At 46.4% G+C, this 19,203-nt stretch overlaps 8 protein-coding genes across 8 annotated transcripts; 6 read left to right on the forward strand and 2 right to left on the reverse strand.

The window, feature by feature from the left end:
• Positions 1-537: 537 nt before the first annotated feature.
• Positions 538-2,041, forward strand: LCP9604111_8055 (uncharacterized protein; the record flags this gene model as incomplete). The annotated part of the gene is made up of 4 exons (XM_039076156.1): positions 538-715; positions 775-872; positions 925-1,185; positions 1,253-2,041. The coding sequence occupies 4 exons, from the start codon at positions 538-540 to the stop codon at positions 2,039-2,041; spliced, it is 1,326 nt and encodes a 441-aa protein (XP_038926029.1).
• A 258-nt stretch (positions 2,042-2,299) lies between these two features.
• Positions 2,300-4,075, reverse strand: LCP9604111_8056 (uncharacterized protein; the record flags this gene model as incomplete). Its single annotated transcript, XM_039076157.1, has 3 exons — positions 2,300-3,750; positions 3,809-3,826; positions 3,889-4,075. 3 exons carry the CDS (start codon positions 4,073-4,075, stop codon positions 2,300-2,302), a joined length of 1,656 nt encoding a protein of 551 aa, XP_038926030.1.
• Positions 4,076-6,561: 2,486 nt separating this feature from the next.
• Positions 6,562-8,380, forward strand: LCP9604111_8057 (cytochrome P450; the record flags this gene model as incomplete). The annotated part of the gene is made up of 5 exons (XM_039076158.1): positions 6,562-7,653; positions 7,714-7,739; positions 7,809-7,893; positions 7,956-8,119; positions 8,182-8,380. The coding sequence occupies 5 exons, from the start codon at positions 6,562-6,564 to the stop codon at positions 8,378-8,380; spliced, it is 1,566 nt and encodes a 521-aa protein (XP_038926031.1).
• A 1,769-nt stretch (positions 8,381-10,149) lies between these two features.
• On the forward strand, positions 10,150-11,380 carry LCP9604111_8058 (uncharacterized protein; the record flags this gene model as incomplete). The annotated part of the gene is made up of 2 exons (XM_039076159.1): positions 10,150-10,212; positions 10,271-11,380. 2 exons carry the CDS (start codon positions 10,150-10,152, stop codon positions 11,378-11,380), a joined length of 1,173 nt encoding a protein of 390 aa, XP_038926032.1.
• Positions 11,381-11,907: 527 nt separating this feature from the next.
• LCP9604111_8059 (uncharacterized protein) lies at positions 11,908-12,622 on the forward strand (the record flags this gene model as incomplete). The annotated part of the gene is made up of 3 exons (XM_039076160.1): positions 11,908-11,961; positions 12,016-12,057; positions 12,110-12,622. The coding sequence occupies 3 exons, from the start codon at positions 11,908-11,910 to the stop codon at positions 12,620-12,622; spliced, it is 609 nt and encodes a 202-aa protein (XP_038926033.1).
• A 411-nt stretch (positions 12,623-13,033) lies between these two features.
• LCP9604111_8060 (zinc-binding alcohol dehydrogenase family protein) lies at positions 13,034-14,185 on the reverse strand (the record flags this gene model as incomplete). The annotated part of the gene is made up of 2 exons (XM_039076162.1): positions 13,034-13,565; positions 13,629-14,185. 2 exons carry the CDS (start codon positions 14,183-14,185, stop codon positions 13,034-13,036), a joined length of 1,089 nt encoding a protein of 362 aa, XP_038926034.1.
• A 1,241-nt stretch (positions 14,186-15,426) lies between these two features.
• LCP9604111_8061 (DUF3140 domain-containing protein) lies at positions 15,427-15,910 on the forward strand (the record flags this gene model as incomplete). Its single annotated transcript, XM_039076163.1, has 3 exons — positions 15,427-15,452; positions 15,509-15,625; positions 15,709-15,910. The coding sequence occupies 3 exons, from the start codon at positions 15,427-15,429 to the stop codon at positions 15,908-15,910; spliced, it is 345 nt and encodes a 114-aa protein (XP_038926035.1).
• Positions 15,911-16,791: 881 nt separating this feature from the next.
• Positions 16,792-18,412, forward strand: LCP9604111_8062 (putative MFS transporter; the record flags this gene model as incomplete). Its single annotated transcript, XM_039076164.1, has 2 exons — positions 16,792-17,411; positions 17,467-18,412. The coding sequence occupies 2 exons, from the start codon at positions 16,792-16,794 to the stop codon at positions 18,410-18,412; spliced, it is 1,566 nt and encodes a 521-aa protein (XP_038926036.1).
• Positions 18,413-19,203: the final 791 nt, after the last annotated feature.

Consider the following 19,203-nt stretch of genomic DNA (forward strand, 5'->3'; position numbering starts at 1 on the left):
GAGACCGTTGTCATTTCATTCGGACTATTTCTGGAGCAGATCCCGCACCCGATCGACGCGGCCTCGAATTGCAGTAACTTGAAACATTCTGCCTAATATCCTAGCAGCGAGCGAAGAACGACAGAGAATACATTCTCCACCGAGGAGATGTTTACTAGAATCAACCAAAGACCTAGATCACCACGGTACAGTCTATTTGGACGCGTGACTTTGAAACGGACCATATCGGTACATCTAGGGGTTCAATATCACATTGTTGGGACCCCAGTCTACCTGGATTCCAGGTATGTGGTTTTGCGCTATCTTCTTTGCACTCCAATTGGGTGGATTCTTGTCAAGGAGATTTATTTCGTCATGCAGCTAGCTTCCATTAGCTTATTTCTTTTTTCTAGGCCGATCCTGGCTTTCTTGTCAAACGGCCGCATTGAATATAAACCCTTTTCAAAGGAGGTTCTCCCCGTGGCTTCCACACACAAACCCATTGTACTTCCAGATATCCATCACGCATGTGGTTAGAATCGTGGGTCATTTTGCATCATGGAGCCTAAGGAGTATTCTCCTAGTTTCACCAGCCGGAGTACATCCTTCATACCCTTCGACCAACAGTCCGACAGCAGAATCATTTTAGACGATGAGAAGTTGCCGCCGGTTGATGGTGGAGTTCAAGCATGGCTGTTTCTTATGGCATCTGCAATGCTCGAAGCTCTAGTTTGGGGTACGTTCTTATTGTTCTTGGTCGAAGATGGATTTTTGTTGAAACTAACACGCGACTAGGTTATGCATTCGCCTTTGGTATATTCCAAGACTATTATAGTACACACGAGCCATTCAAAGGATCCGAAAACATTGCAATTATTGGCACTTGTGCGATGGTTGGTTGGCAAGATACTCAAGGTCGCCCTCTCTCGCTAACACAACATATAGGGTATCGCATATCTGATTGCCCCGTTGGCAATAATTTTGATGATCTTAGTGCCTAAAATTGCTCGCTGGGTGTCCACCATAGGAGTTGTTATCATGTGTTTGTCTTTGGCACTGAGTTCCTTCTCTACCAACGTCGTGCATCTTATTTTGTCACAAGGAATCGGCTTCGGAATTGGTGGATGCTTTGCCTATACTCCCACCATCCTATTCATGTCGGAGTGGTTCGATAAACGAAAAGGGCTGGCTTTTGGTATTGTCTGGGTGAGTTACACAGAATGCTGCACCATGAGCTCCCTCTGATGGAAAGTCGAACTGATATATGTCTTAGGGCGGGTCCGGTGTATCCGGAATTGTCTTCCCACTTGCCATCCAGTGGCTTTTGAACCAGTATGGCATTGAGGCTACGCTTCAAATATCCTCAGTGGCATTGTTCATTCTTGCTGTGCCTTTTCTCTACTTTCATCGACCGAGGCTGCGTACGACAGAAGTTGCATATCACCGTTTGAATTTTCGATTCTTATACAACAAAGTTTTTATAATTTACCAGCTCGGCAACACGCTGGAAGCAATCGGATTCTTCTTGCCGACAATATACCTTCCGACCTACGCACGCAGTCTAGGTGCGACTGACTACATGGCGTCTCTCACCGTAATGCTCGTGAATTTGTTTGCAGTGTTTGGTTCTGTCATCATGGGATTCCTTTCCGACCGATATCACATCACTACCTGCATTTTGATGTCGACTGTCGGTACCGTTATCGCAGTCTTTTTTGTTTGGGGGTTTGCTGCCACTATTCCCCCTTTATACGTCTTTTGTATCGCCTATGGTCTTCTCGCGGGTGGCTTTTCCTCCACATGGGCGGGTGTCTCCAACGAGGTGCAGAAGGCCAATCCATTGGCAGACGCGACTGTCATTTTCCCATTCATGGAAACAGGGCGTGGAATTGGCAATGTGGCAAGTGGCCCCCTAAGTGAGGCTCTGCTCAAGGCAGACAACTGGCGAGGACATGCGTTGGGTGCATATGGCACTGGCTACGGGACACTCGTTGTTTGCACCGGCGCAACTGCATTGATAGGCGGATTATCTGTGGTGGCCCGGCACTTAAAGTGGATATAAAAACCGCGGCAACATACAACGATGCTTTGTGAGCCGGTCATGTGGAGATTCGAGGGTGTTTTACAGAATCTGGGGCTAGGTGTCCTTCTAGATGATTATTGGTAAGAGCACAACGCATGATAAATACATGATTCCAAGAATGGCTCATGGATGTATGAAAAATCATTGTTACGTAGGGTCACTGCAAATATCCATCTATGGATGCCTACATGTCAAAACAAATCATATATAAAAGTTCTTATGGATGACTATGCTGTATTAATTTGTGAACCAGCCCCAGGCCCTCCAGTACCATGGCATGGGAGGATCGATTTGCTTTTGATAGTGCAAGCGGCCAGTGTCGATATCGGCATCGGCGGCACGGACAAATGACGGACGGAAAATCACCTTGTGTCCAATATAGAGCACGACAAAGACGATGGGGCAAATGTAGGCAACAAAGAAGTCGGTCACCCGGAAATGTGGGATGAAAGAAGTGAAACCCTGGGTGAGGGCGATAAGAACATTGAAAAACAAACCATACCAAGCGAGATATGGTTGCAAGACGGCCTTATATGGAAGCGTATCGCGAGAAATCCCGCGGGTTGCCAATACCCGCATGAACGAGATATGACACGCATTGATGGAGGCCCAAGTCACAAAGCCCGCAACACTAGAAAGATTCACCAGCCAGGTAAAAACTTGCCCTGCGTCATTGGAAACGTTCATGAAACCTAACAAGCCAAACAAAGCGGTGAATGTCACGCTAATATACGGAACACCGTGCTTGGTTACCCAACCGAAACAGGCTGGGGCAAACCCTTCATGTGCTAATCCAGTGAGGACTCGACTGCCGCTATACACATTGGAGTTTGCGGCCGATAAGACCACGGACAAGAGCACAGCATTGATCAAGCTTGGAAGAACTTTGACTCCTGCCAAATCAGCTGCAATAACCATAGGCGAGGATGATGCGTTGGTGGTCGCCGTGGTGAGGCGGCCGTTGTCATAGGGGACCACGAGCCCGATGAAGAAAATCGTCAAGACAAAGAAGAGAAGAATTCGAACAAACGTCTTGCGGATAGCTGATGGGACCGTCTTTTGTGGGTTTTCGGTTTCTCCAGCCGCCACACCGACAAGCTCCGTGCCTTGATAAGAGAATCCGGCTTGGATGAGCACCGCCCAGAAGCCAACGAACTTGCCTACAGATACCGGTAGATGGGGACTATACGTGGCAAAAGCCTGTGGCGTGCTCCAGTAGCGAAAGCCCAGATAGCCCTGCTCCCCAACTCCGACATCGATGCAAATGGCAAAAATGATGAAGCCGACAACAGTGGCCACTTTGATAGTTGAGAACCAGAACTCCACTTCGCCGTAGAAATTGACAGGGAGGAAGTTCATAGCCGTGATGAACACCCAAAACACTCCGATGAAAATAGCAATGTTTAGGCTTGGATCCCAATATTGGATGATAGTACCGGTGGCGGTTAGTTCGACAGCAAATGTGGAGGCCCAGTTGAACCAATAGATCCAACCCATGGAAAATCCGAGACTTGGGTCGATCAACCGGGCTGCATAGGATGTGAAGGCACCGGGCATTGGAATATAGGTTGCAACTTCGCCCAACGAGCTCATGACAGAATAGACAATGGAGCCGACAAATATATAGGCGATCAACGCGCCCGCGGGGCCGGATTCTGCGATGGCAGTACCACTGGAAATAAAGAGTCCTGGATAGGTCAGACTTCTGGATTTGCTAGCCGAGGACCTGAGGGCAAGATAGTATACCTGTGCCAATAGTTCCACCTGCGACCGAAGCCAGTTAGCATCTGCGATAACCCATCTTGACCAAGAAAATCAAGACTTACCAATTGCAATCATCTGTAAATGCCTGCTTTTCAGCCTGCGCTTGAGTTCCCCAGAGTTGGAGGTGTCCGCGTGATTTTGCTCGGCATCAGACTCTTTGGTGTCTCGAAAAACATTGTCCGACTCTACAGAGATCACATTTGCAGATGTTTTGGTATCATGTGCCGCGGAAGCATCGTGAGACACCATGTCGGACATCACAGGGCCGCCACAGGGTGTATCCGATTGGAAATGGGATCTGAACAAGATGACCGTCACTAAGGTCACCGGTATGCCGTTTCACGATTGTCGAGAGTTGAAAATATTCTGCAGAGGCTTGAACGAACTCGGTGGGGTTCCTTGAAGAGATCCATGGGTGGAGTAAAGAGGTAAAAATTCTTAAATCTTTTAGGTAACAGATGCACCGAACCACCCGGAAAGGAAGGCAAGACATTGTAAATGGTACCTGTAGTGGAAGTACCGATATTTCGGAGATACATACATAGACATAAAGGCAAATAACAGCCAAAGAGAGGTATAGGTCTTTAGGAACTACTTAATAACGAAGTTCACATTGAAAATCTTTGGGATTCATTCCCAAGAAGAAGATATGGACATGAAGACTTATATTACCTGTGTGAGTGCACCTGCACTATCCATATGTTCCAAACGGCTTCGGTGGTATAGGCCACTATTTCAACTAAATAGCACCTACACGTGGACACAATAGTGTTGTATGTTGTACTCCGTATGTTGTATGCACTTGTCTTGTACGGGAAGACCTCGGTAGATGAACTAAAAAATTTGAAGCTCTAGAAATCAGGCAACAAGGCAACAAGGCAACAAGGATAAAGACCACGTGGCTTTCCGGCCTGGTATTTCCGGCCACAAAAAGTACACAAGGTGACTACGAACTCCGTACAACGCGCATTCATATATTTACACAAAATGATGCGAGAGATCTTCTGAAATGTGTCATACCTAGTACTTTGCTATTATTACCTACGGGTAACTACGTACTCCTATCTCCTGTGTCGATGCAGATTCGGCTGTACTTCTGTCAGAATGGCCTGGTCCCGAACCGAAGTACCTGGTTCAGGGGAGGTCAAATCAGATTTTGGCCTCCAAACGCTCAGCACGTTCCATCTCATTTTTCTTTGGGCCAGCAAATCCGAAAATTTATGCTCCAATCCTCCGCATTTGAATCTCCTCTGTGAACGACATGTTCAAAGGGGTAATGACGAGAATATCCATCATCTCCGTGAATCTGATCGGTCAGCAATGTCTTAACAACCAGGACGTACCCAGATTGCTCGTGTCGGCAGCTTGACAGCGTCATCGATATACCCAGAAACTACAGAGTACACATGGCACGATGCTCATCTCAACCCACGCGGGCGCTGGGATTTGGACAACAGACACTCCGCCACGATACGATCCATTTCCCAGCTTGTCTTTAATATAAACAGTCTCAACATCTCCACCTGTGCCATCAACTCAACGGGAACTGAGTAGCCTGACTAACAGCCAGAGTTTTCTTAGGGTACGCGCCTTAGCTGCGATTGCTGATTTTTCAAGGTCTGCTCGGAGGTCGAAATCCATTTCGATGATATTACCGATAGTTGTATACAAATCTGTCTCTCCAATTTAGTCTGCATAGGAAGTTTCCACATTTCTACCAAATACTTTGGACTTTGAAGCAAAAGTCATGAAACCCCTTAATGTTAGACAAATTCGGAAGTGCGGGAGCTCCGCACCTCCCCACTCTGCAGGATGAGTCGTGGTGGCTTGCCAAATTAAAGGATGTGCAGGATGTTCAAAGAATACGAGGTACATATTATTGGCCGGAGCAAATCTGCTGATTTATGCACATGAACTCCGTACTCTGTATGGAATTATACGACAATATAAATCGATTTGTGTGAAAACCCCTTATTTTACGGTCTCCTAGGCCGTCTTTGTTGGGACTGTGCCGTGTCCAAGCCAAGTCATCTTCAAGGTTCGATCGGCCTGTGATATTACGGTAGCCCTATCGCATCGAATGATAAAAATACCTAAGAATTATTGTGTCTCCTGTTTCATGCAATTTCGAACAATCGCATTGTCTATGAGGCATTTCGAATATTCCCACATGAACCTACAGATCTGTCACATCCATTTGAAGACAAAGGGAATGCATGGAGTACAATGAGGAGTAAAAAAATGAAAGCGACAACAATTCTTTAATCGTCGTACATCATGATTCATCGTTACGATTATGATTCTTCAGCTGTCGGCAGTTTTAACGCTTTGTCCAGATCCTGAAGGTTCCGCCGAGGGCGCGGCCCCGTGCCCTTGGACGGGGCTTGGATGTCATAAATCCGGACCTCTTAGAAGGAGTGAAATGGATGATCCTAAGCTCTGGACACATTCTTCAGACCCATAGCGGAACTAATATCCCTATGATTAGCTATTTCTGTTGGTACGGATGTGCCGCGATAGGTTGGATCCTTCCCTATCCACAAAGATACGACGCTCGAAGTTACCAACAGGACGGATTCCAATCACCGTTTTGTATCCATTATCTGACCTAGTGGCATAATGTCCGTCTTGACAGGTGTGGGGCAACAATTCAAGAAGACACCCCGAACTGGAAGGTCAGGGTTTGCGTCTTTCCTCGTCTACGAGTCTCTTCTTTCTCTCCAAATCAAAATACCATGGATTGGTGGAATGCCATTGTCGCACAGCCCATCCTGGCCCTGGGGGTGCTTGGAATGACCTATGGGGTGTGGTTGGCAACATATCGGCTATGGTTTTCACCACTCGCCCATTTTCCCGGACCAAAATTGGCCGCTCTGACAATGTGGTATGAGTTCTATTACGATTCATTCCTCGGGGGCCAGTACACTTTTCGAATCGCTGAGATGCATCGCAAATACGGCCCGATTGTGAGAATCAGCCCCTTTGAACTTCATATCGACGACCCAGAGTACTATGAAATCTTATACTCTCGAGACAAACCGAGAAACAAATCCTTACATTTGACTGGCATGTTTGGGGCACCGGCCTCAGCTTTCGGCTCAGTCGATCACCGCCACCATCGGATACGTCGGCAACCCATGAACCCATTCTTTTCTCAGCAGCGAATTCGACAATTGGAGCCCATGCTCCGGAAAATGATAGATAAGCTGCGCAAAGGAATGCGAAACTGGAAGGAGAGACAGACACCGCTACATGTTTATCATGCATTTAATGCCTACACGACAGACGTGGTCGTGGAGTATTCCATGGGTGAATCGTTTCATTATTTAGACGACCCTGATTTTACACCACAGTGGTCAAAGACAATCGAGGCAATTGTGGAAGTCGGGGTTCAATTCAAACAGTTTCGCTGGGTATTCGGCTTGTTTGAGCTTCTTCCACGGTGGCTAGTTGTAAGTATCAACCCTCACATCGGCCCGGTAATTGACCAGAAACTGGAAAGTCTGCGACTCGCGGAATCGATCATTGCTAGCCAGACCGCCGGTGCAAACTTGACAGATGATAAGGTTAGTGTGCCGAAAGGCACATTGTTTCATGCATTGCTAGACAGCAAGCTTCCCCCAGAGGAGAAGGCGCCTGGCCGCCTGAGTCAAGAGGTTTTCACCGTCATCTCCGCTGGAGGGGAAACAACTGCCAAGAATCTGACAACACTCACCTTCCATCTACTTAACAACCCAGACAAGCTACAAAGGCTACGGGACGAGCTCAACCGACTCGACCCCAATGGAACCGCAACTTTGGTGGAATACGAGGCAATGCCGTACCTTGTAAGTTGTTTGCTCGCAAACTCGATTCATGAAATGCCAAAATATCTGATAATATAATAGACATCTGTTATGCTGGAGGGCCTAAGGTATGAAGACTTCTGTTTCTTGACACCCCTGGCAAATCCTTATCGTTATCTTATTTGACCCCCATGAAGAATCACCAATGCCGTGGCAACAAGGCTTCAGCGCAGCTCTCCAAATCAAGTTATGACTTACAAGGACTGGATCATTCCTCCCGGGGTACGATATCTGCTTCCCCTATTTTGCGGTCATCTAGGCCTCTTTTTGACAATATACATCAGACACCGGTGGGGATGACCAGCATATTTATGCACCATAATGAAGATATCTTCCCAAACTCTCAAAGCTTCATCCCAGAGCGATGGATGGACCCAGAGCAGAGGAAAAGCCTCGAGAAGTATCTGGTTGCTTTTAGCAAGGGCTCCAGACAGTGTATTGGAATTCCGTATGTGGATTTTCCTTGATTGTTCTGTTTAAATCGTGTACTAACTAGCATCTGTTAACCAGCCTCGCGCGGGCGGAGATTCTTCTAGCAATCGCCACCATTTTCCGAGAATTTGAGATGGAGCTCTACGAGACTACAGTAGATGACGTTCGAATCGTACGAGACATGTTCAATGGTCACCCGCGAAAAGGAAGTCGGGGAGTTCGCGTTGTGATAAAGGAGTGGAATGGACACACTGGGCAGAAGGCAAACTCCCTATGAAGGCTCTTCGACTTTGTTTTTCTATCGATGAATACTTGTCTGATTATAACCGAGTTCCATGAAGAAGTGGCTTATTACAACTAGAGAAGTTACGACAAAATTTCAAGTTGTTATAGTGGATCTTTCCCATCTGAGGCTGGTCTGGCGGATATATTAGGCGCAAATCCAGGATATAAGCGGCTCGCAGCCTCAATGTAAATGAATACCTAGAGGGTTGACATCAAAGATAAAGCGCACGGGGTTCTACACGGCAGTAATCAAAAAAGGAAGTGGATATGTGTGTCCTCGAATTATACCTAATATTCCTTTTGGTATCCTATAATCCGTCGACATTGCTAGTGTTTGAAAGCCAGCCGCGCTCTGGCCAGGAGCATAGTCAGGCTTTCAACCCCTTACTTTGCATTTTTTGCCCCTCGACAGTTGATACTGGAATACTACTAATCGGTGGACTTAAGGATGTGGAGGGAGAATATGAAATCTAGCAGAGGGGGGGAAAAGAAAATATCAGGGGCCCAGAACCGTCAAGCAGATTATGAGCTGGGCCCTTAATTCTCCGAATGTCGATGTGGTCTGGGCTCAACGTGAACTACGATCTTCCAAATCGAACTTATCTACTCTTTATTGGGTATTAGTTATTTTATGGTAGTCTATGTTTCATTGATAATGATTAGGCTCTATGGCGTCAAGCCGGCCTCCAACCCATAAAACGGAGTGGTAGTATCTATGTGAAACATTATCCACCTCCATGTTGTATCACAGCAGATCTGCTCTCTCATACATTGTTCTCATTTGAGCATGGTGTAACATCTTCCATAAAGCCTGACGCACCTCGTACTGGGACTCTGGAGTTCAGCCTTCAGTTCATGGATGCGATAAAAATACCCTTAAACTTCTGTCTGCATGTACGCATGTCTATACACATGTTGTGAGAGGGCTAAGTTGCTATGAGCTGAGAATTTGTCACACTTTAGGATTGGGCGTGGAAAAATTGAGTATTCAATGAATAAGGTCATGTTCAAGCATGATGTGGATCATGTTCCAATAGAGAGGTGTACAGGCGTGGTGATACCAAACCACGCGCTTTTCTAGCCTTTCTCCTGGCCTTTTTCCTAGGATCTGATTTCGAATAGAACTGTCTTTCCTTGAGCCTGAAGTCTTTCTACATGTGCTGATGAGAATGATTCAAACCAATTGACAGTTGTATTGCATCCAATTTCAGTGGGGCAAGAACGAAGTACATATTTGCGCTTGGTAGCTTCCCATGAATGGTATCTCGTTGGCTACCATAGGGAACGTTATTTCTCGTTTCTCTTTTTTTCTTTACAATGCATTCAATCCACAATTATCGGCACTCTCGACGGTCCGCTTGTGATCGTTGTCGCGGGCAAAAGCTGCGATGCGAGCGCGATCATATGAATGGCATGTCTTGTGAACGATGTCTTAAAGCCCAAGAAATATGTATCACAAGTATGAACCAGCCTGCGCCGGTCATATTACCCTCAAACTATGGTCATAATATAGTTGCGCGAGAGGACCGTGAGAGTCAAAGATTCAACCAACGGCATCAATCAATGTCTGTGCTTCACAAATCATCCGGCCCTAGAGTGAAGAAGTTACTGCATTCTCCCTCTCCAATCCCAGGGAGATACAACACGAAAGAGCACCAGAACTGGGGAGGAGTAGCGTCAATGCCAGGCTTTCCTGGAGGCAGCTTCCATTCGCCCTCGGTGGAGGTTGGGTTTAATATGCCCCTAGACTTTGGAAACATCATGGCTCCCGTTGAGCATTGGGGTGATCCCCATTCAAATTCATCGACCGATGGTTATAACCTAGTAAGTTGGAGCCCGAGGAAAACAACAGTAATCATTTACTGACTACTAATTACTATAGTCTTCTGATTGGATCCCATCAGATGAAATGTACGCTTATGAGGGGAATTCTTGGCTTCCCTCAGTCTTCACCAGTGATGCTCCACTAGGTGCCAGGCAAGCCACTGAGATGGCAATTTACGAGCCCTTCCAAACCAAACCTCTCAACCATGGTGAGAACGAATCGCCCTTTGCAATGAAGGAATTTCCAGATCCTGCATGGGTGAATCACCAAACTATAAGGAAGCCGCCCGCAAATACAACAAGCCAAGGCGCTCTCCTTTCCATACAAGACATTCGTAAGAGTCTGTTGAGATTGAAGGTGGAACTTCTTGAGGATTTGGAGATATTTGAGACTGGGTCGATGCTTCTGGAATCTTCATCCCTTTTCTATGAAAATTCTAATTTGCCAATTGAAACCCTCGACCTTCCGATATATCGTCTGCTTGATCACTCCTCTTGGCTTTTGGCAATTGTTCGATCTTCGTGTGGTATGACAGAGGAGACTTTGGATGTTGCGTTTGCTACACAGCGATTTGAAACAGAGAGCAGCGGATATGAAGACTCTTTGTTTATCTTCTCGGAAAATGGCGGAAATGGCTTGGATGAAGATGTCACCACAGTATCTCCACATGATTCTGGGTATCATACCACAACGACATCTCCGGATCAAGCGACAACTCGTGCAATCCCGAAATTCGATATAGCACTGTGGCTTGGAATATTGGAGGCACATTGCTCACTTGTTCACATATACCGTGCTGTGTTCATGAGGTTGTACCAGCTATTTCTCATCATTCCTCCAACTGATGCAGCCACGATTCTGTTGTTACCGAAGGTACACTTTGGGCAGTTTCATTTGGATGGGAATCTCATTGCCCAAGTTCAAGTACTGGTTGAATTCAGCTCTACAATGCTGGGTAAACTTGACCGAGCCCTTAAATTTCGGTCAGGCCCAAGCCAATCCCAAGAAGATCGAGAGTTCGATCGATCTGAGACAATCCGTCAGAAAGATTGGTCAAATTCAATCCGCGACATTGTCATAGCACAAGAACAAGATCCTTGTGAAATGTCTTTAATGGAAATAATGGAGTGCTTGCGGCAGCTTGTTAAAGAACCAGTGATTATTTAATATTATCGTTTATGATCCTGGTCGGTATTCTAAAATATCTACTTACTCCTTGATTGTGTTGACTTTTAGGACCTGGCAGTTTATGTAGGGTAATCAAAGAGAAAATTGAAAACACATCTAGAGATGAGATGAAGGAACTCTCAGATAGAGTTGGAGAGTGTGTCCTCACGCTCATGGTTATCACAAACTCGGTGAATAAAGGGTGTTGTAGGGTTACCCCTGAGTAAGCAACCAGGTACAGAAGCCACGCTGCGTTCGATCTCTTCAACCCATAAGAATTTTATTGATGGGCGACCGCAGTCTGTGCATGAATGGATATTTGCACTCGATATTCCCTGTTCGGACACCGAGTCCGAGTCCGATGTTGTTTTAGAATCATCCATGTAGCAATCCCTGGGATGGAGTAGAGAATATTCAACTTCACTATTAAAAGGAACGACTCGCCTCATTACCAGAGTGATACATTTCGAAAATAAAATAAGGAAAGAACTATTCCCAACTTACTTGCTAAATCTGAAACCCTGAGGATGGCTATACCTGATTCCAAAGATGTTCCTGATCTTACTGGAACCTGGTTATTGGTACGTTTTCTCCATTTGATATTTGCCTAACGGATGGGCTAATATGATGATTAGAACCGAAAGCTGTCAACCGATCCAGATGACGTCTTTATCTTGGTAAGAGTAATACTGAACTGAGATGTTGGTTCGCTATACTAAGAAAGAATAGCAAGGCGTACCTTGGGCTGTCCGAAAGGTGTTGAAATACGCCCGGCTTTCGCTGCAAATCCACCAGACCACTCCCCTATCCGCCAAACAAAGCACACACACGGGAGGAAACTCTAATGGAAGTTCTGATTTGTCCGGCAATTTGAAACCATTCACGACTCTTCGTATGACACAAACTGTCAACCCAGGCGGCTTTGACAGCGAAGGGAGTTATTCGGTTGATGGAAGCAAGCAAGACATTTCACTGCCCATCTTTGGAGATATTCAGATGCAGCTCAAATTTATCGACAAATCTGGCATACTGGATGACTCCATCCGTCAAATTCTGGAGACGGCCAGCTTGACTGACAAGGTCATTCAAGAATTGGCCCGGAATACGTCAAAGGGATGGGAAGCAGAAGTGATTTGGGGATTTGAAGAGCTGGACGGAAGGAGACATTTGACACGAAACATTAGCACGACCAAGGAGGAAAAGAAAGTCATTGCTAAGATGGTTTACGATGGTCCAAATTAGACCCCTAACCTACCACCTACGTCGATAATTCCGTATTTCCAACGCATATCGAATGAATGTACCTCATATCCTTAATTTAACTTCCTTCTAGAGTTACTTGGTTAAGCGATCTTTTCGACTCTCATAGGATGACACTTTTTCTACTCGAGTAGCCGATAATATCGAGCTCTCTACTCCGTACGTCCAAAGCCCATCACACCAGTCAGGAGATTTAACTCAAAGGAAAACCAAGGAGATCAATATCTGATGTGTAAATCAGTTCAAAGCTAGACTATGACGATAATCTAGAGATGAGCAGTCTCGTGTGTACAAGCTGGCATGGGATTCCAACCGTACATCAAAATGTATATTTTCTCAAATAATTCGCGATCGCGCTATTCTGACTTCCTTCCTCCACATCAATACAACGTTTTATTTGGTGATCATAGGGACGACGAGCTTCTTCCCCGAGACCCTTCCATTTCGCAGTATGTCCAAGCCCTTCAAGATCCCTTCAAATTCGCCTGCAATGATTTGAGTTGGACAGGGCCTAAGCTTCCCACCGTCTATCAATTTTTGGAGCTCTAGGTACCATGACCGAGCCCAGACTCCAATCTCAGGTCGTGGTGGAATGCCATATGGGTCTGGTAGCTCGACACCTCGTCCGGAGATGGCACCTCCCATGACTAGCTCGTGCTTGATTGTCTTTCGCAAACAAAGGCCTTCTTGGTATTGCTCAAGTGCACAGTACCTTCCTCCGGTACGACCAATGGATGCATGGCACATCCGCAGAGTCTTTGCTTCCGCAAAGGGATCAAGAACATAGCGCAAGGTGTTCTTTGTAGCCGCTCGAATGTCTTCGGCACACGTTGGAGAGTTGTAATCAAAGACAAGATCTGCCCCGTATGATGTCACCAAGTCGCGGTTATGAGGGGAACATGTGGTAATTACCCGGTGGCCACAGCTAAGCAAGATGAATCAGTTATCCAAATATACAGAAAGCTATGGGAAGGAAGGGGATACTTACAGCTTCACCATCTGGATTGCAAGTAGTCCTATAGTGCTACTCCCGCCGTATACCAGAACATCCTCGGGTTTGGATGCTGGTGTAGTCAATGTTCCAGGCAACTGAAGTGACCAGAAAAGAGCAACCCCAAGAGTTGCAATTCCAGTCCCCGAGAGAGAGGTTGCGTTGACAAGGTCCATTCCTTTGGGAACATGGAAAGTCAGATCCGGCTCGGTTCTAATGTATTCGCAATAGGCTCCAGACATGGGATCTGACATATTGGAGCCTTGAACAGCACCAAAAGCTTGGTCTCCAAGACGGAATCGTCCCTGTGCAGCAACCTCGCTTCCTAGTGCGACCACGGTGCCTGAAAAGTCACACCCATCCCAGAGACCTGGGGTCGGGAACCTCAGTGGCATTTTAAAATCACAGGGGTTGAGGGCCACGGCAGCAGTCTTCACCAGCATTTGGTGGGGGCCAAGTTCTGGGATAGGCAGACCATGAGTGATTCGAAGAACACCACCTTCATGTTGTATGATGCCGGCCTGGTTCGAGGGTAATCCATCCTGGGATGCCATTTTGTGATTGTAAGCTGGGAGAGTTTTAACCGTGGATTTGGCAGACTGGTTTATATAAAATCCAATGCCTTATATCGTATGACACAGATAAACGGAATAATATTCACAATAAAGTCTTGAAAAAAAAAGATTATCGGAAACGGTGCCTTTTCTAGGCATGCAATGATAAGTTTAAAATCGGCGGTTATGGTCAAAGTTGCAATCCCTGCCTTTCTGTATATGCCTTGAAAAAGTAACTGGACCATAGGGACCCCAGAATGTAGGGCTTACTATTTGTTGAGAATCCTAGTAAGTAATTAACATTATAGCTAGGGTTATTCAACGCTAGCCAAGAATAGCAACAGCCTACGGATGCATGATGAGCGCTGCTAATGTAATTTGATATCGCTTACGCATTTCTATGCACACAATGTGCGTTGTATTATATCACATGAATGGGGAGACTAGGCAGCTTTACAATTTAGTTCCTGATACTTCCGAGTGTCTTTTCAAGAAGCCTCACCTCGTAGTAGATACAGCCCTACGTATGAATCTTAACTCTCTCCCTCTTCTCGCTTGTGCCACACAGTAGGCCCTCAACATAATGTGACTTGGGCCCCGTACCGCTGAAATCTACCATAAATCTTACCCGATAATTGATTACAAGATAAAACAACAAATTCGCCCAATTCAAAAGGATGAGAACCATCAAAGCCCAGTGGAGCAATGGTCCCAGGCTTGGTCGGTGGGTTAATTCAGAATATCTTTTATTCAAATGATTGACGCTGACTGCATAGTTGGTTAAATTTAATCGTCAGATTTAGGAAAAAGAAAAGACAAGGAAAGCGATGGAGACCAACCATTCTTAATGGACTTGGACACATCTAAGTCGATATGAGATGGCCAGCGATCAGAATTCCAACCAAAGGAGCAATGTTTTGTTATTTAATTGCGCACATCTGCATGGTCGATTGTTCTGGCCGTGGTAATGGCATTGTCTTTACTTGCCCTCGCGAGAAAATCTCCTTCGTTCAATTTAGAAAGCAGGTCCGATTTGTCTAAGAATTTAGCAATTCTGCTTCATGATTCCAGATGTCCACCGTATCTACAACCAGCCTTGTCATCGTGACATAGCAACATGCTTCCGCCGCTATGACGTCAAACTGAACTTCAAATTAGCAAAATCACTCACCACTGTGCCAATAGTGATTACCATCACTCGTAGTATCTAACCAAAATTCCAAAATTCATCAGTGGAAACAATGAAGGACAGAGACACCGTGATTGGGTATCTTTCCATTGCCAGCTTTGATAAACAAATTTTTTTTTTGACAAACTGAGCAGTGAATTCAACGATCTCGTGAACATGACCCCAATCGAGCTTCGTGGTTGGCTTGAGCAAGAGCAATCACAAACATCGGGTTGGGCGGGCAGTTCCGGGGAAACAATTGGCCACGAAAGGTCAGTAATTCTTACTTTGGTCGCCCTCGATTGCAGAGTTCCAGTGGTTGGAAAAAAGAAACGAGCGTTAATCATGGTGATAGTGGCCGAAGGATTGTGCGGATCCTCGAGCACAATCCCAACGAGAACCCGTCCGACTACAGCGATCAAGACATTGACCACATGCGTCGCGTGGTATCCTACTGCAAGCGTCATTTAGCGCAAGAGGAGCGAGTCAAGTACGACACGAATAGCAAGAGTTACCGATCGCTCAAGAATTGGGGTCATGATTCACTCAAAGATTAGGGCGCGATACTCTCGCAATCCGGCATGTATCAACGTGATCGACATTTTTTCGACGTTAAATGGGAGGTGAGGTGGCTATGCTTCGCGGTATGTTGCATAATTTGCGCCAAATGTATGAATTTCGGGCTTTGTAGATATGCCGACAGGCGTCGTCCATTTGGGGAAGTCTTTTTCTTGAATTCACTCTTTCCAGGGCTCTAAACTAGGCGTGGAGATAGTAATCGGCGTTTGATTTTCCCTTTCTGGGAGCAATAATCCAAAGCATATTTGTTCAATATCTTGAGATATTGTCTGCCGGCGAGAGGGAAAAATAACTCATCAGGCGCCAATTATTTCTCAGATACATATTTCAGTCAGTCTTCGGCATCTTACCTCTTTACCCGTTGCAACAATATACAACGGCAATAGAGCGCAGTCACCGACAATTCTCCCATTAGCCGACTGTCAAATAAGAAAGTGCAGAGGTAATTTATGGCCTCATTCCTGCATTCCTGTCCCCCTCGGCAAGGGCTCACCCCCACCCCCCGAGTTTCGGTTAGGCTCGGTAATCACGGGATGTCCGAATAGGGATCTCCACCCCGAAGCTTGACAATGCGTTGTCCATGGAAAGTGGCAAGGACATTCTAATCGATTGGAAGACACAGGAAACTCTAATCAATCTCCGGCAACGTTGGTTCGCTAAATATCTTGGCGAATGTGGACTGCGCGCGTTAGACTTTCGTGGGGGCATGCGGAGACGTGGGGGGAAACATGGGGAAACACCTAGAATTCACCGAATGACGTGAGGCGCGGCAACTGACCCTACTCCGTACATATGTATATATATGCCTTGATAGGGACGATCATGGTATAGATATTCTCCTACGATGGAAGAACCCACCATGTCCAAACCAGATGTTGTTCACAATGAAGCCGCAGAGCAGCAGAAGGGGGACAAACTCATCGATAACAGTGGTATTGTACGTGTCTCCTTGACCGAAGAGGACAGCAAGCGCATCTGTCGCAAGACCGATCGGACTATTCTTGTTGTGCTTGCCTGGGTCTACTTCTTGCAGATCCTCGATAAGACAGTTTTGGGATACGGTGCAACGTTCGGTTTACAGAAAGACACAGGCCTTGTCGGCAACGAATATTCGCTTGTCGGCTCCATCGGACCCATTGCACAACTTGCCTGGCAGCCCTTTTCTTCATACCTGATTGTCAAGGTTCCTCACAAAATTCTTATGCCAGTGCTATGCCTCGGGTGGGGAATTGCGCAGACATGCATGGCTGCATGCCACAACTTCGGCTCCTTGATGGCCGCTCGGTTTTTTCTCGGCCTATTTGAGGCCGGGTGTCTCCCTCTCTTTGGTGTTATCACGAGCCAATGGTACCGTCGTGCAGAGCAACCGATACGGATCGCTGCATGGTATAGCACAAATGGCCTAGCAACCGTCGTTGCAGCTGCTCTATCGTACGGGCTGGCACAAATAGAGTCAGACGTGCTGAAATCATGGCAGATGTAGGAAATCAATCCGTTAAACCCCCGAGAGTGGTATATTCTGACTTGATTTTAGCATATTTCTTGTTGTTGGCCTGATAACTGTCGCATCTGCCCCAATCGTCTACTGGCGCTTGGACAACGATATCTCGACCGCTCGGTTCCTCACCGAGGAGGAGAAAGCCCAAGGAATGGAGCGACTTCGAGCCAACCAGACTGGAACAGGAAACACCGAGTTTAAATTTAATCACGTCCTCGAGGCGTGCTTAGAGCCCAAAACATATCTGTGGATTGGAATGGCAATGCTCCTCAACATTGGCGCTAGCGTGAACAACGTCTTCGGTCCACTGATTTTGAGCGGCCTTGGCTACGATAAGTACAGGACCACTCTGTTGACCATGCCATTTGGCGCGCTGCAATTCCTCATCATTCTGCTAGCAAGTTATCTTGCCCAAACCGCTCGTTTGAAGAGCGCTATCATCGCAGCTTTCATGCTGCCCGTGATAGCCGGGCTAGCAATTTTGTATGCGGTGGCTCGGACCAACTCTGTACAGGGCCAGTTACTTGCTGGCTACTATCTACTCGCATTCTTATTTGGCGGCAATCCATTGATTGTGACATGGATCATCGGCAACACGGCAGGCACCACCAAGAAGTCCGTTATCATGAGTTTGTACAATGCAGCAAGCTCGGCAGGAAATATCATTGGCCCGTTGCTATTCAACGAGAAAGATAAGCCAGCCTATCACCCAGGCCTGCGCGCATGTCTCGGAATCTTCAGCACCTTGGCCGCTGTTGTTCTTATCCAGTGGGCTAATCTATGGTTCCTCAACAAACAACAAGCCCGTCGACGTGTACAAAATGGCAAAAGAGCAGAAATAGTTGATGTTTCGATGCAGAATGACTATCACGAAATGCAGGATAACATCGAGGAAGCTGGACTTGAGACTGTGCAAGTTGGGGACAATGCGTTTCAGGATCTGACAGACCGGGAGAATGATGAATTTGTTTATATTTATTGAGTACAGTCGCTATCTGCAGTCCAATGTATGCAATGGAAAGATACTATTGGCAAGTGATTAGAGTGTCTTATTCCCATCTGGGCAGTTCATTCCGATAAGTGAAAGAAATAGAGGCCTCAGGCCACAGTTGATACCTGAGTCAGCAGCCTTCTCTTAGGTAACTACCTTCCAAGGGTCCTTCTATTTCCCCACCTCTTCCGTGCGCTTTGTCCCCAGCGAGCCTTTATTTCACCTCCTGCCTATCCTGATCCTAGCTGCTGCATGCAGCATTACCAAGACAGGGCGGGGTGGGGAATATTTTTACCTCCTGCCTAGAGAGGGATAGGGAAGCAGACAACACAAACTGTCTAGAGCACGTCCATTTTCCACGTGCTGACCGCTCAGATTACAATATGCAGCCATCATCGGATATTAGGAGTTGAAACTCGAATATGCTGAGGTCAAGACTCAAACCGACCAAGATCCATGGCACATGGAAATGTGGTTGCGAACCTAAGAGTGGTGATCTGGGAAAAAGGGGTTCTAGTATTAGAACATGGACTAGGTATGTTATTGATCTCGGAGTCGAAGCATGATGCTGAACCTACCGATTGCTAATTACTTAGGAAAAAGAGTAGTCGGGCGCATATTCTCCTTGGATCCTTGTTGTGCAATATCGCAATATAGTAGACTCCATTGGCCATGAGACAAATATTTACGATCCCTGCACGCCATGCTGGCGACTCATCGATGGTTTGATGGTCTTGCTGAGATCTCGAACATGCAAATGCAACAGGGCAATGACCCTCGGA

Source organism: Penicillium roqueforti (genome assembly GCF_015533775.1).
Source record: "Penicillium roqueforti strain LCP96 04111 chromosome Unknown scaffold_28, whole genome shotgun sequence".
NCBI classification, from domain to species: Eukaryota; Fungi; Ascomycota; class Eurotiomycetes; order Eurotiales; family Aspergillaceae; genus Penicillium; species Penicillium roqueforti.